At 42.1% G+C, this 25,415-nt stretch overlaps 2 protein-coding genes and 3 long non-coding RNA genes across 6 annotated transcripts; 2 read left to right on the top strand and 3 right to left on the bottom strand.

Annotated features, from left to right (window-relative positions):
- LOC8054196 lies at positions 2,685 to 8,402 on the top strand. Of its 2 annotated transcripts, none has more exons than XM_021462216.1 (10): positions 2,685 to 2,873; positions 3,644 to 3,714; positions 4,458 to 4,630; positions 4,822 to 5,150; positions 5,526 to 5,828; positions 5,937 to 6,269; positions 6,340 to 6,563; positions 7,021 to 7,759; positions 7,856 to 8,013; positions 8,091 to 8,402. In XM_021462216.1, exons 1-10 carry the CDS (start codon positions 2,745 to 2,747, stop codon positions 8,167 to 8,169), a joined length of 2,538 nt encoding a protein of 845 aa, XP_021317891.1. In that variant the 5' UTR covers positions 2,685 to 2,744; the 3' UTR covers positions 8,170 to 8,402. The 2 variants fall into 2 exon arrangements, with proteins under 2 accessions (XP_021317891.1, XP_002468282.2); XM_002468237.2 differs by having other exon boundaries at positions 4,458 to 4,654.
- On the bottom strand, positions 11,133 to 12,505 carry LOC110432560 (podocalyxin-like). The gene is made up of 2 exons (XM_021453271.1): positions 12,309 to 12,505; positions 11,133 to 12,114 (listed from the first exon to the last, which is right to left on the bottom strand). Exons 1-2 carry the CDS (start codon positions 12,503 to 12,505, stop codon positions 11,133 to 11,135), a joined length of 1,179 nt encoding a protein of 392 aa, XP_021308946.1.
- On the bottom strand, positions 15,825 to 16,761 carry LOC110436343. Its single transcript, XR_002454235.1, has 2 exons — positions 16,706 to 16,761; positions 15,825 to 16,250 (listed from the first exon to the last, which is right to left on the bottom strand). It is a non-coding gene; the product is annotated as an uncharacterized LOC110436343 (long non-coding RNA).
- On the bottom strand, positions 18,101 to 20,228 carry LOC110436342. The gene is made up of 3 exons (XR_002454226.1): positions 19,703 to 20,228; positions 19,256 to 19,605; positions 18,101 to 18,257 (listed from the first exon to the last, which is right to left on the bottom strand). It is a non-coding gene; the product is annotated as an uncharacterized LOC110436342 (long non-coding RNA).
- LOC110436031 lies at positions 20,717 to 22,213 on the top strand. The gene is made up of 3 exons (XR_002453729.1): positions 20,717 to 21,177; positions 21,298 to 21,566; positions 21,865 to 22,213. It is a non-coding gene; the product is annotated as an uncharacterized LOC110436031 (long non-coding RNA).

The raw sequence follows: 25,415 nt of genomic DNA, 5'->3' as shown, positions 1-25,415 counted from the left end.
TTCACAGTCATTTTCTTTGAAGGAGTTAAGTTAGCTCACTAGGTTCTAAATGCATGCACATGAACAATGATACCTAGTGGCACTTGATAACCGATTAGCCAAAGAATTCCCCTCTTTATAGTACGACTATCTATCCTAAATGTGATCACATCCTCTATGGTGTCTTGATCACCAAAACTAAAACCCTAAACAATACATTTGCCTTGATCTCCATAGGGTTTTGTTTTTCTCTTTCTTCTTTTCAAGTTGAGCACATGATCATCTTGTGGTCATCACCATCATCACCATGATCATCTCTTGCTCCATCACTTGGCACGTACCAACCTCATTAAGTATACACACAGTTAGTATAGAGGTTAGTACTGGGGTTTCATCAATTATCTAAAACCAAAATAGGACTTTCACTTCTCCCAGAGTACACGGGAATGATGGTGACAGAGTGCCCCGAGAAGTGGCAATGGGGCGCGAAGTATTCGCCTTCACACTAGACATAGGGCATCGCTGGTCCGAACCAGTATAACCTCTTGTGTTCTTCCTACATTACCATTGAGGTTCCGGGGCATGCAGACTCGTATTACTCGTTAGTGTCTGGATCACAGGTCTAGACACCGACAATATGACTTATAAATAGAAAACCCCGTTCTCTCTTTGCGACTTGCGAGTCACACCGTCTACCGATATACATATGACATATTCTACTGCATCCGTCTCATAACTGTTGTTTTGGTTTCCATACCGTAAGTACAACTAAATTTATAGAAACTAGGTAGCATGCTCGTGCGTTGCTATGGGATATCTAATATTTTGTAATACCTTTCTGTGATGCGGCTAAGATAATGTTTTACATTAGGAGAAAGAAATCTCCAATATCTATTTCTTTCGTACAAAAATAAATCAACTTTCGGTCCAGATAAGTTATTGCAATCTATCATAGCCGCTTTCTCCTAAATCGTCCACAACTCCTCCATGATCACGAAAGCAAGAAAATCACAAGTGCAATCTCAACCAAGCTACGAAAGATGAACTTCCTTTATCTAAAAAAACAAATCCATAGAATCAAATACCTTAAAGTGATTCTAAAATATAATTAAAATTTTGACATGAACAAATATAAATATGGAATCTGATTAGTAAAATGAAATTAAAGTGCATATAATCATTGGTCTAAGGTAATCACATAATTTGAGAACTGTTGCTGCCTATGTAATTAGGGAGAGGAGCAAATTATGAGCTCTATCCCTGAAAGCGTTCATGTATTTGTTGCTAGCATCTGAGTAATGGAATCCACCCGGTTTCAAAAAAATAGCATCACGGTTCTACTCCAAGCATTATGTCGAACAACTGAAGTGCATCCTCCGATCTCCTACTGCTCAAGCCCATCAACTGCTCTCAGCCCCAAACCTCATCACTGGTCCTGCCTCATACCTGCAACTTTGTTTTATGCAAATGTTCTAGTCGTTGGTTTAGGCATCAATATTAGAAAACTAAATAAATTCTTATAGATCCAATTTTACTTTGAACACTTGTTTATTTGCTTCAATAGCCGAAAGCTCCTAATACAGAAGATCATATTAATTAGTACTTATAGAAAGGATTGGTAGAAAGCAGAGAGAAAAGTCAGGTAGAGATAGAATGTTAATAGTCATCATGCCAAAGGAAGAGGACTAAACTGCACACAAATGTCAGGACCTTGTAAAAACTGATCAGGTCTTGATGTCTCTGATGGTTATTCCAATCTATGTTAAAGGGAGACATGAAGTACTTTTGAAGCTAGGCATTGTCATGTAAGCTTTCAGTTGCTGAGATAATCAAATATCAATGTGTTAAGAGTCATTTCAAGAAGAATAATTTATATAATAAGCAAAATATAATACTGAAATCCCTTCTGCAAAGTTTAAATTAGCAAAAGATAATACTTGTCAGCCTCTGCAGGAGAGAGAATTGAAAGACAATAAATCATTGACGAATTAAGCTTTATAGATCTGTGCCTATGCGTTGCTACATGCAAACAAATAATAAAATTGTGCCTCACTACATGGTATAAGAGGATGGTTCAACTTTGTGAGATATAGATGTGAATTCTTCTCTCCTAGTTACTGATTTGCGTGCTAATTTATTTCAGCCAATGACTAAAACAACGCCAAACACGAAAACGGTCTCTCTAGAACGCAGCCAAGCCCGCAGGCCACTCCTTCGAACACGCCGCTGCAGACCCCCGTGCTGCCGTAAGAGTCCCGATGAGCCCGAGTGATGTGGGTCCTGCTTCTCGATTAAGGCCTTGTTTAGTTCTACAAATTTTTTGATTTTAAGTATTATAGTATTTTTATTTTTATTTAATAATTATTATTCAATTATAAATTAACTAGATTCAAAAGATTTATTTTATGTAATTATTTTTTTGTTTTTGTTTATATTTAATGTTTAATGCATATGTCGTAAAATTTAATATAACGAGGAATCTTAAATTTTGTTTTGGTTTTTAGTTGAACTAAACAAGACCTAAGGAAATGCGGGCACGAACTCGTTACATTGACAAATGGACCCATGTCTTGCGGACCCATGTGTCAATGAGGCGACAGAACGCATACTCGAGGCGGGTAGGAATGGTTTTCACGGTACAGCACTCTGGAGGCGAAGTAGAAAACCCCATTCTTTCTGTTGCGAGCCACACCTCTGCACACACGCAGAGCAAAACCCCTCTTTCGCTCTCCCTCACGGCGAACTTGCGATCGAGGAATCCACCAATGGGGCATTTGGAGAAGCCACCACCGAACCCTAGGATCGCCCCCACCTCCCACCCAGAGCCGGCGCCGCCCCCGCCTCCGACGACGTCGTCTGCTCGCCTCCCCGGCACGCCATGGAGGGCCGCGCAGGTGATCGGACCCTCCCTCCTCCCTGCGCTACCGCGCTACTTCCCACCCAAATCGTCTTGCCGATCGCGGTTCCCTTCGGTGGGGTTTTGTTGTGGTGAAGTGAAATGCTGGGGTTTTGTTGAGATGCGCTTGCCTTTTCCTATACCATTCCGCCCGTGCGGGGGCTTTGTGTCAAGCTTTTGCTTGTGTTGGTTTGCATCCGAAGGACAATGAAGAAACATTTTATTTTATACCTTTTAGGAGAACATCACGTTTACGTTTATGTATATGCTTATCTTGTTGTTCGTCATGATCTCAACCTATAGTTTGTGCCTGGCTTTGTAATGTTGTCATGTCCTGTGTGTACTAGTAGCTACCGGTGGGGTTTTGATGCCAGTGGTTCGCCAAATTGTGCTGGAGTTTTATCTTTTATATTGGTATTTTCTGTGGATTATTTTTGTTACCATTAAATTATGGTACGACATCATTTATTCCATTAGGTAGACAGTGTCTGTGATGTGCTCCTGCTCTCACGTTTATGTAATGGTTTTGTACATGATTGTCTTGCGCGCTACTAGCAGAGCATCTCTGTTTCACTTTCTCCATCAATTGATTTTTGGCATGCAGCTAACTGATGGAATTAAATTCACCTCTTCAAATTAGATTTGATCCTCTTACAAAAATGTTTGCTGTTAATGTTTATGTTGTCTCTATATTGTCTATGATGCTTTGGAATACTACCCTATCCTGTATTTGAAACAGCTTTTCACTTTTGTTGCTCTACTTCTCAGGACACACTTTTTCAAACATGTGTTAGTGGCTCAGGAAATAGTGTCGGCTGTCAGTACAAGCAAGATTCAAGGTATCTTCCCGCTCACTGAACTTTGTGCTTGTATTGCGCACAATTTTTTTTTGAAAGTGGGTCCATTTGTGCTTGTTTGCATTTTAGCTTGCAAAATTTCTTGAAGATATCTTGTTGATCAATGTGATTTGTATTTGCTCTTGTTAGCAGGACTATTATAGCGCCTAATTTTCTTGGGACCAAAGGTTATGCATTATTTTCATAAGTTTGTATTTCACCATTAACCTGTCTATGATTGACAATGTGATAAAACTGTTCACACATCCACATAATCGGTTAGATGATTCTGCTGGGTAAAGAGATGTACATTGATGATTGCATCTAACCTCATGGTTTTGACAAGTATATTGGTTTTGGGCTTCTCACTGGCAAAATGGTATTATGTAAATTAACCTTTATAGAGTTTTTATCTGATCTATGATATGCAAGAAGGTAATAAGAGGATATTCCTTTTCTTTATGGACCATGTTGTCGCAATGTTGGAATATAGTTGATATTCTGAGACATGCCTCTTCAGATAAAATGCATGCAATACTTTATTTGCATCTTATTTGTTGTGTGTTTTTTGAACTATCTCTGTGCAGATTTGAATTTTAGAACGTACAGTTGTGTTTACACGCTTGTTCTGTTTTTAGCTTTGTGTTTCTACTTAAAGTGTATTAATTTGTTAGTATACATCACTATATCAGAATTAGAGGCACTTTGGAGTTCCTTAACCCATGCATACATTTTTTGTTGAGTAGATGTTTGACAGATTATGGCAACAGAATTGATAATGAAGGGATTGCCAAGATATTTCATTCGTCAGAAAGCAACAACAAGGATAGGGTAATGGAAGTACTCATAACTGATCCAAACCCTGCATCAAATCATGCAGTTCCTCAGGGTGATGTATATTGCTACCGTGACTCTGCAAGTGAGAGCACTTTTGTCTTGACAGGTTATAAGCACATTTCCATTGAATTCTCCAATGCTTGTTTTGATCAATCTCAGTTTCTTATTACAAGTTTCTTGTAACTTTAAGCCATTTACAAATTCTCCACGCCAACTGGCTCAGACCTAACAGACATAGTTTCTGGATTTTTTTTCTTGATGGACCTCTTGCAGACACAAAAGCTCACTATCAGTCTGGAGCCATCATTATGTCCTATGTTGATGGTTCACCCAGTTTAGTCTCGGACACTCCCTGTGCCTTTACTGAAGCTTATCACCACTTGATGACTGCTACTGATGGACCAGAAATTGGTGTCTCTATTACTTCCCCGCTAAGTGTCCCATATCATATCAAAACAGAAGTTCCATCTGGAATTAATACACTACAGGGTGCAAACAGAGATCCCGGATTGCCTGTTGTTGATAAGGACAAACACAACCTAACACCATCTGGTGCATTGTCAATTGGAAAAGCATATGAATTGAAATTTATGCATGATGAGGTACAAAGTTGTTTCCCTAGTAGCTTTGTATTTCTTCAAGCTGTACTTCAGTGTCTCATATTAGCCACTATCCTCTTGTCCCATGTTAAATATATGTTATGCCGCATTTTCTGTTTGCCAGTGTTTAAATGGCAGAACTTTTATCCATCAGTTTATGTTCATATCTTGCATGATTTCTGGAGGCATGTGCGTGGTGATTAGTCTATGTATCTTCCTGCACAATTGGGAAATCTTACGTTATTTATGTGCACAAGCTTACAGTTGTTTTTGTGCATCTATAATTCATCCACATGCTTTCTTTTGCACTGAGGTCTGACATCTGTCCTATGTTTATCTGTATACATGAATGAGTTTACCTGTGTCATATATGTGCAGGTAAGAGCAACACCATATGGAAGCTCAGAGGAGCGAGAGTTTCCAAAGACTCTGATGGTTTCAGATGTCTCAGGGCTCTCTTCAACATCATCTTGGGATGAGATTGCAACTCAGAGATCTATTCCTACACTGAGGAACTGCACTGATCTTTGCATCTCCATACCTATAGAGGTACCTGAGCGACAACATATAAGAAAGAGAGGCCCAGCACATGATCCTTCTTCAAAGATCACAAAAAGATCAAAGGTGAATGGTAACACCTTAGACAGCAGGTCAAAAGATGAATCAAAGCAATTGACACAGGTTGGTTCCTTTTTCCATCAACATTCTTTCTCATGCGACTATGAGGTCTGGCATTACTGTCTTATTTTATTTCTGAACTTATGGGATTTTGCCCTGTGTTATGTGCAGGTAAGAGCGAAATCACAGAAAAGTTCAGAGGAGCAAGAGTTTCCAAACGCTAGGCTTCTTTCAGATATCTCAGTGCTCTCTGCAGTGTATTTGGATGATATTGCAAATAAGAGATTTGATTCTGCGCCTAGCAACTATGATGATGTGTATGGATCTGTGTCTGCGCCTGGCAAATCTCTAAATATGGAAGCACTTGACACAAATGTGCATCTAAGAAAGAGAGGCCAACCAGAGACATGTGACCGTTCTGTAAAAATCACCAAAAGGCCAAAGGTGAATGGGTCTAACACCTCAGAAAGCAACCTAAAAGATGACTCCAGAAAACTGACGCAGGTAGGTTCCTTTTTCCAGAAACAGTTTTGTTTTGAGTTGTAACGTGATATTCATTTAGTTATTTTTGTAGGTCTTTGTTCAGTTCGGTGATACCTGCATCTCTTTGCAAGTCAACCTGGAAAAAACTACTGTGAGGGAATTAATATTTTCTGCGATGAATAGGAAAGGCATAAGATCTTTTGATGTATATCTCCTGTACTGTGGAAGAGTATTAGAGGAGGCCTATTTACTTTCAGTGTTTTCAATTCCAAAAGATGCATCCTTCAGAGTTATTCCTCGTCTGCGGGCTGGACAGTAAGTCTCTTTCCAGAGTATAGTAATTCCCAACCGCTTGATTACATGATCTGACGAAGCGATTGATGTTTCTCAAATCTCTGTCCTCTGTTTTATATTGTTATTATGAAACTTTGGTCCGGTCTCTTTGCAATATTTTGTGGTGATGAAGAGATCTCCTTGTATAAGTGGTTAGGTAGTTTAACCTCTTGGTTCACCTAGATTTGTGTTAAAGTTGCCCCTAATGAATATTCTCTCCATTCTGAAATGTAGATCGATTTAGTTTTGTCAAGTCAAATTTATGTAATTACTATGACTAAGTTTATAGAAAAATATAATAACATCTACGATGCCAAGTAAATGCACTATCAGAACATATTACACGGTGAAGTTAATGAAACTAATTTGATGCCAGTGCTTTACCATGATTGCCTCATAGTTGTACTGCATACATTTAATAGCTCTATTTTTTTTTCAGGGATCAAATGTTGATCACATACAAAACTTTTGATGTCATCATTAAAGACATGAAGCCTTTTTACAAGGTGCTTCTGCCAGTTATTCTGAAGAAAAAGAATGCAACTGGGGATGTGTACATGGTATTCCTGTCACAGACAGCCAGGGTACTTATTGTTCAGCTATTGATCTACCTTTCATATCTTCATTCTGAAGGCTGGTGCTTCAACGGAAAATTTAAAATTACAAACTTCGTATTCTGGAATGGCAATGCTTTGATGCATCCAGATATTAGAAAGGTTAGAGCAACTGGAGCTGGGTGTCAAAGAGACATGGTCAAATTAGGTGAAGAGATCGAAAAGATGTTCACGAGAAGTAACTTCCCAACAGGTTTTGGTCAATTGCCTGGTTATGTTAGCCACTTGGTTGGGCTGTTGAAATTATTTCCGATTCACAAGTGGCAGTCCAAGACCTACAGGTTATATCTGAGTAACCACCCGGCTCTGCTATCATTCAACGAAAGGATCAATAAGTATCTTGGAATGGATGTACAGTATGACTTTATGAATGATAATATAAAGCAGGCCTTTTCTACGGCTGTTGGGGATTTTGGAGGTTGGGAAAAAAATATATGTGATGTGGAGCCTCTTTTGGACACATACTGGCATAATCCAAAAACCAGTAAAAAGTCTAGGTTTGATTCAGAAGGGGTTTCTTGGTTGGCTGTTGGAAGAAACTTCCTTAGTCACCCTAATGAAAAAGTAAGCTTAATTTTAATTTGGTTTTACATGTGCTTGTGTTTAGCAAATAATTCAGGCATTTTGGCAAATAATTAATGTGTCTCTTCTTCTATGCAGCGAAGAGGCTTTGGCAGGAAATCAGCTGTCCCAGTTGGTTTTACCAAGGAGGAAGCAGAAGCAGCACTGGCCTACTACTGGAAAGACAATTTGGCTAAGTTTTTGTTGAATGTTATCGACAATTTTAAACCCCCAGCTAACATGGATATCAAACTCTTGTATGTTGCTTTGCCACTCTTTTCTCTTTCATTAATATGTAATATATAGATTTCTGAATGTTTTTATTTTGATTCAGGTGTGGCAATGACCTGGTTGATCCTGACTCGAGAGGTGGCAAATCTGGTGGGACTGAACTAGGTGAGGTGCAGTCTTAGTTTGTCAAATTATTTGGGTACCAAGATATTTTTCTGAGTACTATGATTGGGTACCGAGATATTTTTCTGAGTGCTATGGCTCTGGTGTTGCTTGTAGAAGAGTCCTTTTTGGGGGGAAAGACTACTTGAAAATACATAATTACCACTACTAGTTCAGATATGATTTGCCAATCTATGTACAAATTTGATCTTACCAGCTTAAACTGTTAAACAAAGGTGCGATCTGTATATCCTGCTTGTTGTTTTTATTTATTTTATTGTGTCTCTTAAGTGCATGCTGCGTTGCCGATAGTAGGAATTACGTTCGGGAGGAGACGTACCAAGGTAGCGTACTGCCTCCCGACCCAAAATATCAAAAAGTCATGATTTGGCGTTGAGATTGTAGTTGCTTGAAGATGATGTGATCTTGAGAATGGATTGATGCATTTGTTCTGAAGCCAAGCAGTTACCTAAGGATCTGCTGCCTGGAGCAGCAGGCCGTGTGGCAACCCTGATTTTCTCTGATGTGCTCGTGGGAATGGGGCACCTTTTTCTTTAAACAGGGGTATCTTACGTGGTGTGTTCAGTTGTGTGAACTGGCGCAGTCTGGCTTAAATTTTAAGCCTGGCTAGCTGAAACCTGGCCCTAGCAATACAATCATATGTTATTTGGTTACATGTATAAGCTAAGCCAGTATAGTAAAGTTTTTGTTTGGTTGCTTGGCTGCACCGATAGAATTACCATGTCCAGATGTCCTAGATGGAGGTGGACTTACCACCTTGCAACCATCGGCCAGCGCCAACCTCGCCACGGCACTGCCGGAGGCCATCTTGGGCCTTGCGCAGCACAATTGACGGCCAACGTCCAGGGCAAACATCTCCTTCTCCACGTGCTTTACCTCCACTAGCTGGCTCCATCACGCCTCTTAGGCCATGAACCAGATCGCCGATCCGCTACGGTTGAAGACAATCAATTTGGACACTGCAAAGCTTCAAATCGTTGCAGATGAGATCGATTCTGTCGATTGGGATAAAGATTTGATGACATGTGGACTTAAGGTCGCTTCGGTTATCTGTGCGCGAATGCATATTTCTTGGGTCTTGTTTAGATCCGAAAAGTTTTTGGATGATGATATTGTAGCATTTTTGTTTTTATTTGACGAACATTGTCCGATCATGGAGTAACTAGGTTTAAAAGATTCGTCTCACGATTTACAGGTAAACTATGCAATTAGTTTTGTTTTCATCTATATTTAACACTCTATGCATATGCCGTAAGATTCGATATGACGGGGAATTTTGAAAAAAATTTAGTTTTTGGGTGAACTAAACAAGGCCTTGTTCTATGTACTCATGCCACGTAGCAGCCTGCTTCGGCTAATCAGCTCAAACACGGAAATCAGATCGCTTAAGGTCGCTTTCCTCGACGTTACTCGGCAGTCAGCCATTTCTACCGTTCACTACCATCCTCCGGTCCAGCCGAGAAGGTCAGCCCAGCGGTCCACACGGGGAGGCAGTCAAGAGGCCCATCTAAAGCCCACGATAGGGGATGTTGGAGCACGCTGGTTTCTCCGCCGCCGCTGTCTTCCTCAGCGACCGTGGAGAGCGAATGACAATGTTGTCTGTTGCCGCTACCGTGGCGTCCTCACTATCTACCCCCGGCGCCTCAGCATCCGCGAAGCTGAGCTGGACCATGCATGGCGGCGAACGTGTGTCACCAGCGCGCCCTAGGCCTCCAGAGGGGTAGACGGGCACAACACTGGAGCACCTGTTCACTGACTTGCGACAAGCAGGGAGGCAGCAAGCCAGCAAGGTCATCGAGGATTGGGTCAACCCATACGCCCCATACGGGAGGCCCTGCGCCCTCACACAGCGCTAGCGTGAGCGGGTCAGTAGAGGTGGGGGCGTTGTCGCCTTGTCGGCGTATTCAGGAGTCACGACGATGTTGATCTCCCTCCGCAGCTTGCTCCGGCGCCACCAGCGTCGACGACGGATGCCATTGGCGTCCCCCACAGTCCCCACTCCCCAGTGTGGCTCCATCCGAGCCACCGTGTGGCGCGTGCGGGGAAGGCTGTGGCCTGTGGGCCGCCACTCGCCACCGCCAACGTCGAAGGGGCCAGGCAAAGAATCTGTCCGACAATGATAGGGGCTGCCTGCTGGCGCGCCAAGAGCACCCTGGCCACCGCTATTGTTATCGACGCCATGGCGACCAGGCCAGAGTTGGCGCGGGTGCGCGTACGCTCCCGTACTCGGTCCGAGGAAAGGCGCAAGGCGGACGATGACGCTCGCAGTTTCTCACCCGGTGCTTCGTGCTGAGGCAGAAGAGGCAGCGGGACAGGAAGGTGCACCGGGCGGCAATGTGGTCCCCTGCCAGGCTGCCAGACAGTTGAAGCAGAGACCGACGAGCGAAGGCGGCCGGCACTGGCCGCTGGCGACGAGGGTGACTGGGTGAGGCGGAGCATGGTGGCACCGACGCCAATGACTTTGAACAAGCGTACGTGAAGCCATCGGCGTCGATAGGCAGCCGCTCGAGGTCGAGGTAGCCCATCAGGAGTATGGGCACGCGGCGGTGTCGGAGGTCACCTGGCGTTCGTCATAAACCGACAACGGCGGCCGTCAGGCAGCGACGCCGGATGGCGCTGGCCGAGCCGCTGGTGCACGGACACACGCACGACTGGCTGTGGGCCAAGCCACTAATGCGCGGGCACCCTAGCAGCCGGGTGCGGGGGCACCGCTGGAGGACCATCGGCGTCCCTAGTCCTGGCTCGACGACAACGGCGCTGCCTCTTCTCGGTGATGACGACCGGACGTGAGGGCGTGAGGCAGAGCTTGCTCCCTCACATGGCGCTGTAGGCACGGGCGAGGTCGTCACCTCGACAGATCGGCGAGTGGCCTCTAGGTACGGTGACTGGGCAGCAGAGGATGTGCAGTGAGATCAGGGTCACCGGAGTCCTCCATCCGACGCAGAGCCTCGGACCTAACGTCCTAACCTACCCGCGGACTGCTTGGCAGGGAAGAAGGGTGAGGCAAGAGGGGACAGGGAGGAACTCCTGCTCGTGGAGACCGCCTGCATCCAAGGGTCGCCCTTTGCGACTCCGGCGTCCGCGCAGAGGGATGAGGCGAGGACGCGCCGGCGTAGCTGTCGTCGGCGGTGTCGGGGAGGAGGCCCGCAGAGGACCAGCCCCGAGTCCCGGACACCCGCGGGGCATGGCTCGGCAGGGGGTGTGGCCGAGCTGGCCGGCGTCCGCCCCCAGTTGCCGGGGCGCGCCAGTGGAAGGACTCGACGGCGCGGCAGTGCGGTGACGGAGGTCGGCTGGAGGTCGTCGAGGCGTGGAGTCGGGTCCTACTATCGTGGGGGCTGGGCCGTGAGGTCGCCCCGTTGCCGACCTCACCATCGTTGATGCCGGCAAGGGCAGGTACCTCTGCCTCCCCTGCTCCCCCACCCCCATAGGCCTCCGGCGTTGTTGGCGGCGCGAGCGACCGGGTGCCCCGCGGGGGCGGAGGGCCCGCAGAAGAGTTTGCCGGGGAGGGAGGAGAGGTGGAGGAAGGTGCCACATGTGCCGGGCTGGCAGCCACCGGTGGCGTCGGCGCGGGGGCTGCCCGGGGCACGCCATGGGCGATCCTCGCGACCTGGGGTGTGGGAACCGGGAGCGGGTCTCCCATCCTTGTTATCCACAGACGATGCGACCACCTTCCTCGGCGACTCGTTTCCTTCCCTCCCGCGATGTATTCCTCGTTGCGAGCTTGTGCCTCCGGCTTCCTCCCCTTCCAACTGCCTCGGCGTTCGGACGTCGTCGTCGTCGTCCCAAAGGCATTCCTCGCCTCGTCTGCTGGCCACGCGGCTACCGGCATTGCGCTCACCGTGTCCGGGCACTGCTCGGTGGTGAGATCAGCATCCCTTTGCCGGCGCGCAGCTCCAGCCTCCAGATGCTGCCCCCAACGCTCGAGCTCAAGTTGCAGTTGAAGCCTTGAGATTCAGTAGCGAGCTCCAGTAAGCATGTTGCAGGAAATCCATTCAGTATTTAAGTATCGAGCTCCAGTTCCATTCAGCAGGTTGCAAGAAATCTGCATGTGAAGAAGTTGTAGACTTGTAGTCCCCCATGGAAGCATAAGTATTAGCAATTTGTGCCAATTGTGATTGTATATGAAGCAGAAAATCACGGAATGAGATCCCCTGCAGTCGCCCTCTGTGTCTGCTCCCGGCAGTCGATGCATATCTGCCGTTCACTGCAATCCAAGGGAGCAGCTGAACCCAGGCGCTGCACCTGCACCTCCTTCGCACGCTGCATAGGCCCAACAACACGGCCTGTTAACACGTTCCCCTCGCTGAGTCTGTACGAATTCATTTCTCTAGTCATGTGACGATTCATTTCTTTTGCAACGCAGAAAATGTGATGATTCATGTATTACCACAAAAAAGACCATGTGATGATACTATGCAATTCGAGGAAGCAGCCGAGCCCAGACGCACTAGAAACTGACAACAGGAGGCACAGGAGCGGCACCGACGGCAGTGGCGGCGACGACGCAGGACCAGCCGCAGCACGTTGCGACACCCATTGGTGGTGACCTTGCTGTGCAGTCCTCGCTCACATAGCTCTATAGATCAGGAACCATCCACACAGACAGGGATCTGCAGAGACGATGGCAGCGCGCGCGACCAACTCGTGCGGGCGGAGCGAGTTAGCCGCCGGCGGCAGCGCGGTGTTCTTGTGCATGTATTGGCGTGCACTTGCGCAGTTTACTATCTTCGTACGCTTAGATGGGCTGCTGGGCAACTAGGCTTATCCGAGCTGCTGCGAGCGGAACGAGCTCTTCGATGCTGGCGGACAGCGTGGATGAAGCGACTGTCGGGTGCAGTCATGTAAGGTGACTGATGCAGAGGATATCATTCCGAAAATCACAGCAACTGTATGGGCATTGTTATTTTTTTAAACATCAGAGGGTACATAATATGTTCTCTTGCTGGCAGTATCGAATTACACAAAATCTGATGCATTCATATGATCTGCTCAAGGTGGTTGTACACTTACAACCATAGATTTAGCGTAACTAAAAGCTATTCTCCAAAAACAACCCCTACATATTACAAGAAATCAGCATTGAGATCACCGGTGCTTGATGTCTGCAGAACAAAAGAGCAAAATATAAAGCTCTCTGTGCATATCAAGACAAGAAAAATCATCATTTACAAATATTACCATTGTGTCTTCTAATAAAAGAGAATCAAAATTACATACAACTGTACATTTTACCATTCAATACAATTAAATAGATTATACATTTTTTGTGTTGGTAGCAAACTCTGCCTATTAGAAAACAAAACTGATTCGGTGGTGAATAAGTAAAATCTATCTCATCTCATCATGAAGGAAAAGGAACAATCAGGACATCACGCACCTATTTTCTTAGGCCTTGTTTAGTTCCAAAATTTTTTTGAGAAAGGAGCACTGTAGTACTTTCGTTTGTATGTGACAAATATTGTTCAATCATAGACTAACTAGGCTCAAAAGATTCGTCTCGCAAATTACATGTGTAATTAGTTTTTATTTTGGTCTGTATTTAGTGCTTCATGCATGTGTTCAAAGATTCGATGTGACAGAGAATCTTGAAAATTTTTGGGTTTTGATAAGGAACTAAACAAGGCCTTACATCTCAATATACAGATTTTGGCCTTGTTCAGTTCCCAAAAAGTTTTGCTTTCGGGTACTGTAGCACATTCGTTTTTATTTGGCAAATATCGTCTAATTATGGACTAACTAAGTTAAAAAGATTTATCTCACGATTTACAGGCAAATTGTGCAATTAGTTTTTGTTTTTATCTATATTTAATGCTCTATACATGTGCCGCAATATTCGATGTGACATAATCTTGAAAAGTTTTTGGTTTTTGGGACAAGACTTTTTCATTCAAGGGTTCAATCAGTTTGGGCTCATCTACTGGAAGAGGTCGAAAGCAACCAAATTAAAGGGACATGGGGCCCGCTTGTTCATCATAAGGAAATGTTGGCACGCACGCTGGTTAGCCCACAAATCTGCTCAGTCTTTTGATATACTAGCAAATATTATCTAGATTATATATGAATATGAAATTATGAGCTAATTATCTCTTGCTTAGATTGACGCCGCGCCATTAACATCGATATGTGACAATAGAACCATATACTAAGCTTAGGATACGTAATTACGTACGTAGATAGACAAACAAATAATCTACGAGCTGCTAGATTAGCTCATTTACGTTATTCATGTGTGCCACGGGAAACTCACTGCAGGCTGTATAATTTGGCATCGTCTAGCGCCTTGTACGTAGCAGATCGAGCCCAGTCTGCATGGCGGCCTTGGGCCTGGTCTCGAAACTCGATCATGCACCCAAGCTTCAAGACGTACCATGGCCGTCCTCAGCGGCGTATGCGGGAGGACAGGTCCTGGCGGAGCACACTATTCCAAGGATTACTATCAAACAAAAAAAAATCAGCTAAGCAAAGAGCACAAAAGACAGGAAAACGAAGAAAGATGCATACATGATGCGCATACATGATGGCATGATGAATGAGGACTGATGAACCAATTCGAATCTTTCTTTTACACGCTAGGAGTTACATCTTACATGTAAGATCATGATGACGAAGGACTCATATAGTATAGTATAACTTCTATCGAACAGTTATTATATAGAAAAAGAGCCCCTAAAAAAATTTGCTCTTTTAGCCAAGTTTCGGTGGTGTATGATCTAGAAATTGTTTGAATATAATTAAGTTGAACACCAACAAATGCGTGAATATATTTAAGCTGAATGACAACGTACAATTTGTTTCTTTGAAACCAGTGTTGAATTTTGCAGTGGAAGGTTGCTTGCAAATATACACACACAAATATAGAGAACCAGCGCAACATAAGAATGAAGACTTTAAGTTTTGGCACACAAAAAGTTATGGCTAAAAGCACTGTTTGCTGATATGTTGTGAGAGAAAAACATTCTCAAACGTACAAGCTCTGTAGTTGAAAGCCTAAAACCACTATTTAGATAATTCGGACCATTCACATGTTTTATTTTATATACAGTAAGTATACAATATTTTATTTATTGTCTTTAAGTTACAAACTTGACGATCAGCAGCATTATGAGTTTAAGTTTACGACATACGAAGTATATATGGGCAATGAGCCGGCCTGCCTCGGCATGACCCGGTACCGGGCCGGCACGGCCTGATAGCAACCGGGCTGACTAGGCGGGCCATGCCTCTCGGGCACGTGGGTCTAGCCTTTGGCCCAGACACGACACTATAAACCGATTTTCGTGTCGTGCTGGCTCGTCAGGCACGACAATAGTTGCAGACCATACCAGTCCATAGCCCACTTTAGAGTAAAACATATAAAAAAATTCATCTCAAAACCAAATTTTTAAATTTCAATCAACACTCTGTGCCTGCCGACGAGCAAGTCCACACACATGCCACTTTGCTGTTTTCCTATAGAAAAAATAAAAGAAGAAATACACCTAGAATATATACTTATGCAACAAGTGTGAACCATCCATCACTTGATCTCTATGAAGAAAAGATACTTCCGTAATTAGTTCTTACTAAAAAATTGCAGTGAGAAAAAATACTCCTTGTGACAAAATAAACGATCAGGTAATCAGGCTTCTAGTCTCATCATTAAATTCTAGATCTATTGAATAATATGATCTCATCATTAAATGGCCAATAACAAGACTTATAATACAATAAAATAAATTGCGTAGCGCAGTGGTCAATTCTTTTTTGTCACAAGTTCAGCTCCTTCACCGACTGCCAAAATACAAAGTGTTTGCCACTGAACATGAGCTCAAAAAAACATCAACTCAAAATACATAGCGTTTGTCACACGGGGTGTTTCACCTCTTAACAATCTCAACAACTCAGTTTCAGAGTGAGGTCCTCCTTCAAAAGAACTACTATTAGCACATTAAAATTAGAATAAGGTCACTTGGGCAGAGTTACTATTAGTCATTGAGGCCTGCTGCTGAAGACCATAGCTACCGAAAGTGATACATAGGTAAATTAGGTAAAAAACAAACTGACCCATTATTTGCTTGCAAGTGCAACTGTAGATCCCCTGCTGAAAAACAAAAGAACAAAAAGTAAATGTATATAGTAGAGATGTCACCACGTCAAAAGGCATTGGAGTTGGCAAGAGGTCACCTCTGAACCAGCGTAAATTGGAGTTACAGAATTATGTCGGAGCATATAAATTTGATAGATGTTATTTTTTTGCACAACCTTGTTTTAACACTTCCATTTCTTCATTAATTATTCAAACAAGAATTTTTTTACAATAGTTTGGAGAGGCGATGAGAAGCGATAGGTGTGTCTATGGACGGTGGACCCAGAACATGAGAAAGCGATAAGAGGCGATGAAAGTAAGGTGACAAGAGGCGTGTCACACCCTGGCTTTTAAAATAAGACCAGAGTCGTCATATGTGTACCCAGGAAGTCCACACATATAACAAAAGAATAGAAATATCAGAATCAATGTTATATATAGCGGAAAAACATATTTATAATAACACTTACAAAACATCAGAGTACGCGGAAACAGTAGCTAAACTTCTTAGGCTCCAATCTTCTCAGGGACGGTTGACTGGGGGCTCCGTACGCCAAGCACTTCCCATAAGCTTCTAGAAAACTCCATGATCTCTTTATCCTTCTTCTGAGCAGCACTTTACTACACACTGGGGGTGTGGGGGAAATAGCAAGGGTGAGTTCATGTCGAACTCAGCGAGTACAGACGGAAAGTATAATGACATGCAAGGCTTAATCAAAGGAAAAGCTGACACTGTTTAACTGCAGGTGAGCTTTTTAGTTGGTACACTTTTATTACAATTCTTTTATTAAAACAACCTATTACTAAATATGAGTGAAGCATCCCAACCCTTAATTAGATGAAAGTATATTAACAATTTTATTAATCATCATTATAATTATTACCGGGGTAGCAACCTCAGATAGTAACTCGGGGTAGCAACCCCATTAAGGTCATGGGATAGCAATCCCAATTTAGAACACAGGATAGCAATCCTGCCAACACGGAATAGCCATTCTGCCAAAGCACGAGGTAGCAACCTCAACCAAATTTTCGCCTCCAAGTATCCAGTGAATCCAATTTGCTCATCAAGTGAGGGTCTGGGCCGCTCGTGACCGTGAGCACGGCTGATATATCAGTTTTACACTCTGCAGAGGTGTGCACTTTCACTCCAAGTCGTGATTCCCATTTGCCCGGGGTCGCGACTCCCCAAAACACTTCCAAGGTGAGCAGGCAGGGTCTCACTACGAGACTTTTCACAGGGTCCAACTAATAGGATGCCACTCGCAAGTTTTCGCCGGGGCGCTCGACAGTCGATACCCATAGCCATGGCGTACCGAGCAGCCGCTAACTTAATATTCATTACCCAAGTTACTTCCTCACGCCTACCCGGAAAGTAACACCCTACTAGTGGAGGTCCTGCTAATTAGTCAAGCCAGAGCCCATATAGCTTGGAGCTGCACTGTAAGTCCCAGGGGGCCGCTCCCTGACTAAGTCCTTACGGAGAGCAGAGACGGGTACGCCCGGCAAACCGGACCACCAACAGTACCCGCTCCCCCTGTCCTCAACCGAACCACGATGCTCGCAAGCACCGCAACATCTCCATCACCGAAGTGACCATTGTTCATCATTTAATCATTTATCATCATTGAATAATTTATTAAGCAAGATCATTATTTTTATTATTATATAGATTAGATGAGTAGAGCAACTAAGCATATCTACTGTTCACTATACTACCCATGTATAAACCCAGGTATACAAGGAATATAGTAGAAGACTAGTCATGTCCTTAGGGTTTGCAGTATTAAGACACATGCAATGGAAAGTAAATGTATTTAAAGTTCATAGGTACAATATGATCAAAGGGTGTCTGCACTTGCCTTATTTCCCCAAAGTATAATTGCTCAGAAGTCTTCAATTTCTATCTCTGATCTTTAGCCTCTGCTATGCATATTGGTCCTCAGCTCCGGGTCTTCAGCGCTATTGAACCGATCTTCAGCTATTCGCGGGCCACATCAAACCGCAACACAAGCAAACACACTAGAAAGCAAACAAACAAGCACATAACTACTATGAACACACACCAAACAAAGAAGACACTTTGAGAAGCGGGCACTAAATGACATAGCTCGATATTACGATCGTAAAAGCGCAAGAACAACAGAAAGCGGAGCTATCAATAAAGAGCTACCGTTAGCAAGGACATGTCCAATGAGATGTGTGCGACATAACAGAGAAGACGGGACTATAAGCTTAATTTATTTTAGTTAATGAAATAAGATTGGTCATTTAAGAGAAATATCCTAATGTTGAATTAACCGAATTAAATTACAAAAGTCGAAGTTACCCTTGGACATATTTTTATTTATAAATACTTTAGAGTATTAAAGTCATTTAAGCATTTATAATTTTAGAAGACATAAAACATGCAAGAGCAACTACTTGATTCACTATGTATATATTCCGAGGTTGATCTAAGCAAGTCATAATTGAAACGTCATTTATGTTGATGTTAATCATATTAACATTAATTATAAAAGGCTAAAGTAGTTGAATTGATTTTAATTCAAAAAAACATATTAGATAAAAATTAACCAAATTAATTATACGATTCATGTTTGACTAAATAAACTGTACTTAAGAAACATATAAGCTAATATTAGCACTTATTTATTCATAAAGGTTGAAATTATAAACTTAAGTCACTTTTAATTTAGAAGAGCATTCACTAATAATTAACCAAATTCATATGATTAAATTTATAAACACATAACATGGTAAATATCATAACTTACATCAAAGCAACGAGAACGGAATTATAAAACCCTAAATCACTTTTTAATAAAACTATTAAATAGTTATTAATCAAATTACATTCAAATAAATAATTAATAAAAGAGTTTTATTAAATTTACTTTTACTGTGTAGATCATGACAACACAAATCTAAGGCAACAAGAATCGTTCGAAACGGACTTAACCGTGAAACGCCGAAGATAAAACGATTAAATAACTGCTGGGTGGCAAACTCGTAATTACCGTCATCTTCAACCTCGGTCTGTTGGAGATCGTTGCCATAGCAGCCATGGTGCGCTGCACCCGCGCCGGATGCAGGGGCCTCGGCCGCGGGTTTGCTGGCCGGCAACGGCGCGCAGCCACGCAGCAGCGCTAGGCCACGACGGTGCAGGGCCGAGGTGAGGCCGGCTGTCCTGCACGCACGTGCACAGCACGGACGGCGGCAGCCTGCTGCTCCTGCGCACGCGAACGGCGCGGGACGAGCAGCGTAGGACCGTGAGATGGGGCGGCAGCGGAGGACGGGGTCGCGTCGGATGGCGGCGCTTGACGTCGGGACGGCCGGGAACGAAGATGAGGGCCGGCCATGGATGAACCTCGCCGGAGACAAGGAAGATGAGATGAGAAACATGTTAAACGGTGATGGATTTTTGTAAACAAATACACCACGGCGAAGAGAATGACGAGGGCTACCTCGTCATGGTGATGGCTAACGCCGGGACGCCGTGGTTTTGTCGGAAAAACTCACCGGAGAGTTCGCCGGAAACCTAGCTTTTGCAAACTTCGGCGAGAGATGGAGGGAGCTACGGGTGGCGGCTCGCGATGGGATTTTTAGATCTGTGATCAGCGCGACGAGACGAACACCGGCATATATATAGGTCTAGGGTTTGGAAACGTTTCAAAAATTATTAATTACGGGATTTTTATAAATTCATTTTTAGTTCAAAATAATTCCAGAAAAAGCTGAAATTATTTTAAAGCCCTGAAAAATATTTCCAAAATTCTAAAAATTAAAGGAAAACTTTTAGAGATATATTGAGAGTTGATCAATCCAAAAAAAGTTTTTGGTGTCCATGAAAAAGAATTTTAGAGCATATAAAAAAAGATTTTGTTCTAGGAAAATGGGAAAAAGTTCTGAAAAAGTTTTGGAAAATTCTCGGGAAGGATCGGACGGCGTCTAAACGTATTTGTAAAATCTTAGCATGCACAAAAACAACAAACCCAAGTAAAAACTAGAGAACAAAGCACACAATAACAAAACAAAACGCCCTTCACTTTTCTTTACAAAAATTTTAGAATTTCACATTTTTCTCATTTTATAATGACAATAATTAATAAAATAAATCTTGTAATATTTTTAAAAAAATTTTAAATCCTTATTTAATTTAGTGTTTTCTAATAACAATCCAAAATTAGAAAATTTTAGAGTGTTATAAGGCGATAAGTGTGTCTATGGTCGGTGGGTCCATATGTGTCACGTCACCTCATTCGCTTCCCATGGCCTCCGAAATTGAGAGGATTAGGATCTAAAAACATAGACGCGATAATTTCTTTTTCGTAGTTCTTTTTTTCATTGAAGGGTAAAAGGGTAAATCTATAATTATAAAAATAATGATTCAAATACTATAGTTAGAGTGCATGATTTAAGTACTATAGTTAGATGTATATTTTCTTAAAAAAGTATAGTTGGAATGAATAATTCACAGTATAGTTGAATAAACATTTTATTTCTAGGGTTCATTTGAGCTTCAGCACTCTGACTAGATCCGTCCATGGCGGCGCAGAGGGCCCCTCCCGGCCTGGATCCGGCCAAGGGCGGCGTGGAGGTGGGCTGCCTAGCCTCGATCCGGTCAACGACAGCGCGGGTTGGCCTCGATTCCTAGCGTGGAAGAGACTGCTCGACCTCAATCTGGTGAACGGCGGTGTTGCTGCTCGAGCTCCGTCAAAGGGCGAAGCGGAGGAAGGCCCTCCCGCTTTTGATTGGGCTAAGGCAGCATGGAGGAGGGCCGACTGGCGTTGGGGTCATCGAGCTTGTCGTAATCCGCTGCGGTTACCTGCGACGACATTGGATGAAGATGCCATTGGAGGTCTCGGCAATGGGCTTTCTTATGGCCGTCCCATCCCATCCCTGGCGGTGGCAACCAGATCATCCAGCTCGGCCATGTCAGGTGCATATTCTAGATGAATCCCCATCAGTTAATTGAATATATGTTAGGTGAAAACAATTTCCTGCAAATTTGTGATTCAAAACATGAGATGTACACTCTTCTGATGAGGTTGCTTTCCAGGAATCAAAATTACTATGACAACAATGCTCTAAATTCTTCAGCAAATGAGGATGTTGAGACAAGGTACTAACATGGATAATATTGCTGGGCCTTCAGTTTCAGAGTTTGATGTACTAAAGCAAGGGGGCCATAGATGTGCACGGTCATCAATATGACCTGCCATCAGTTTCAAGTCATGCATATTCAAACACAACACAGCCAAATACTACAATGGAAGACCCACAAGGAAACACACAAGCACAACCCCTTTCCTATGTTTTGGCTTACTGGTACATTCCTCTTTTTCTCATTGGAAATAGGATCACTGACAGTTCTAATATGATAAAATAAGAGCTAGAAACTTAACTTTCACCTATATAAAACTTGTCCTTTTGATTTGTTGCCTTGATCACAGAAGGATTAAGTTGACCAACATTAAGCTTTGATGAAGTTACAAATTTATTTGTTTAGCTTCGGTTGAGGTAGAAAATAATAGCGTGGATGTTCAGTAGTAAGTCTTTGCTTGCTATTTCTATTGCATTAATTGCTTTAATGGTTTTGGGGTCTTTTTCTTTCAACAATCCCCAGGGGGTTCCTTCCCAGCCATTGCACCAACTCTGGCAGCACAGCTACTAAACCTTCTGTGCTCTCTTGGGAGATGCCTCTCTACGCTGCCAGGTTACATGCAAGCCTTGGCACGCTGCATTGTGAAGCAAGACTAGCTGAACTGCCGTCTTGAACGCTGTTGAGCAGAGGACGATCCATCCAACAACGATGAAGTGTTTTGTTTTTCTTGCAGTTGTGTGTTCTGGAACTAAATTAGGTTGTCATGGTTTTTACTTGATAGTGAGTGGTGTTGCAGAGATGCTATCTTGTAACGGTGAAGTCCTAACTCATCTAACAGATATGCTTCTCATAACCCTGCAATGTGCCATTTTGTTCTTGATGCCTAGAAGCTTCTATGTGTCGCAGCTAGACGCCTAGACTTGCATGTATGCTTATAAAGAGTGTGGGTTTTGTTGGCTTTGAGGAGCTTTGAAGATCCCAGCAATATTAGAAGTCAAAAATTGATCACCCTTCCTTTTCCATGTTATATACGAATTGATCATCAAACAATTATAGTTTTATAATTAATCTATGTTAATACTTCAAATTAGTGTCAAACATCCGATACGATAAAGACTAATTTTAAGTCTCTAGAAACAAACCCCTTCCAAGATTCACTAATAGCTCAATGTCATACACACACGCAAGGTGTTGCATACAATAAAAAACCTTTATCAGCAAGTATGACACGGTCCTATGTAAGATCTCCATTGTCGAACATGCCAATTAAGACGATGGCCTGTCTTGAAGAAAGTAGCAATGGCTCGTTATGTTTCCTTGTCCATGTGTTGTTTCAAACTGCCAGGTAACCAAGTACAATGATGGATTCAACACCCATCTCAAGGAAAATACTAATTAGCAATTACAATAAGCTACTGATGTACTATTTTTCAGCAAGTTAAACTCATACTTAGGTGAGATGACCTCAAAATTTGACTTCTCCAACACTATATATACATCTTCACAAGCAAATACCAGTTACATATTTTGAGTGGAGTACATAAAACAAGACTGCTGGGTCGACAGATCTGAGTTACTTGAGACATTAGCTATGTAGCTTTCTTCCTTATAATGCCTTCCAAAGTGAGATCATTGATCTTCACAGCAATGATGAAATCATTACTTGTTAAACCTCCTATAAACACAATAAATATGATCAATACCAGAGCCAAGGCATGCCTCAATTTTTAATAGAAAGTAAGTTGGCTGGGTTTCCAGCTCACAATTGAAGTGCAATTGCATAACATTGACACCCAAAACAAGCTCTAACAGACACCTAGTGTAGCAATTTTAAAAAGGAAACAGACACCTAGTGCAAAACCATTAGCGGTAGTAGATAGACTAAAGTAAGAGTTCAGTTTGATCCCATCCCTACAGTTCATCTCCATAGTTGTGAACTTTAGCAGAATAAAGGGTTGACTATTTATTGGCCAAAGAAATAAAGAAAATAGGTAATGTGAAGAAAAGAAAGGACCTTCTTCCTCAGCGATAGCAGCAACAAGCTGAAAGAACTCAAGTGCTTTAACAAAGTTCTTCACCTTCAATGCTCTATGTAATTTCAGAATAATAGAATTGCTAGAAAGTTCACAATATCTGCATGTTTTGGTGCTACGAAACTATATCTTATTACTATTACAAAATTCCTCAAAGGAGGTTGGTTGGCAACTATAATCTAAAGAAAAAAATATTTAAAGCCACCAGATAATGATAACCTCACCTTTTATATATCAGATTATAACCCAAAGGTGTTTGGTGACAATATTCTCTGTTTTTTAGCAGTAAAAGAAAAATAATTAACATTACATAAGAACATGTATTATGCAACCTATCAAGCAGCCCATTTTTTTCACTTTCAACATTTAAAGCAATAAATCCATAGAACATCGGCAACTGAAAGCCAGTGTACATTCACGTTTAACTCTGAACATTCTTAATCAAGATAAATTCTAAAAAAATTGTTGCAGTTTGAACAGTCAGTGAACTGTAAACTAAGAACCAGTTTTTAGCTTTTTAACACTATACAATTTAAAGGCACTCATATAATATATATATATATATATATATATATATATATATATATATATATATATATCCAAAAAAAATCTAACTAACAATAGCAACTGTACTAATCCTCCCCCACTCCAAGTGATTAATTTTTGAAAAAATTAGATACTCCATCTACTAGCTGCAATCAATTTAACCAGCAGGCATGACAACCTAAAAGAAATTTGACCATTACTAAGCAGTAAAAAGAATTCATAATAATTGTAGTATACCTCAGTTTGATGTTCACTAAAATTAACTATTTTCCTAAAATAAGGAAGCATTAAGCAATTAAAAGGATACGTATTAAAGATTTAGGAATTAATTAAACAGAAACTAAACATTTTTTAGATACACGAGTTTCTAATTCAAATTAGAACAAAAATCCTCTAGATCCATAACCCTACAACAAATTGCCTCCAGAAGATGATGGCATTACCATTGTAAAAGGTCTCTAGCCCGTGCTAACTTTATGGATGTTGAGGCCTACAGTACGTAAGGTTACAGCTCAACAGTTGCTACGCTAAAAGGATAGAAATCAACAACATACAGTTTCAGTCAGTCCATACTCAACTACTGTAAAAATTATATTCTAGATTACTTACTGTGAAAATTATATTTAGACTCCTTACTATAAGAAAACATCAGTTGTCATGTCATGTATGTTTTTATGCACTGAGAAGCTAGACTTACTCAACTTTATAGAGCTATTACTGACAAAACCGTATCCTTCTGGTAGAGATTGTTTCTGGCAGGCATGGACAATACATAACAACATGATACATAATACCAGAAATCTGAGGGTAGCTGACCCTATTGATTTCTTACTTAATTGAGAGTCTCTATAGTAGCTTCAACAAAGGATGAGCAAGAAAAAAGAAAGGTCTGGACATACAGCAAGGATCTTCAAAAACAAGCAACAATTGAACTTACTACACTGAGTGGTGATCAGAGATAGATACTTCTACTTAGTGACTTGAGAGATCACATCGAAATTAGCTATCCATTTGCTATCACCACCATACACATGTACGGCTTATCTTCAGAAACCTGAAAAAGATTCTACAACAGGTTAGATGTGAAAATCACAAACACACAAGTTGGCTCACTAAAATTTTCAGAACCTGCAAAATCTTGTCCCATATTCCAATATTTTACAAGCTGCAAAATCTTGTCCCATCTTTAAAATTAGAATTAGTTAGCAACCTACAACATATCATGTGCAGAGAGTTCTGAACCTGCAACCAACTGTAAGTTGCAGAGAGATTTGCACAATTTTTCAATCTCTTGTAGCCCAAGCTAAGAACAAATTCTCCTTTGCATATATACATCTGAACTTGCAGCCAATTGTAAGTTGCATAGTAAAATTTTTGGGAAAAAATCAGAGTGAAAAGAGGAAGCTAGAGATACCTGTAGATAGCTCTGGACCTCATCTTTAACTTTGTTGCCATCATTTATCCAAATTTCAATCTGTATGATTTTCATTCGCT

Source organism: Sorghum bicolor, chromosome 1, assembly GCF_000003195.3.
Source record: "Sorghum bicolor cultivar BTx623 chromosome 1, Sorghum_bicolor_NCBIv3, whole genome shotgun sequence".
In the NCBI taxonomy this organism is placed as follows: Eukaryota; Viridiplantae; Streptophyta; class Magnoliopsida; order Poales; family Poaceae; genus Sorghum; species Sorghum bicolor.
The sequence above is the reverse complement of the archived record's forward strand: the minus strand, read 5'-3'. Positions and strand labels throughout refer to the sequence as shown.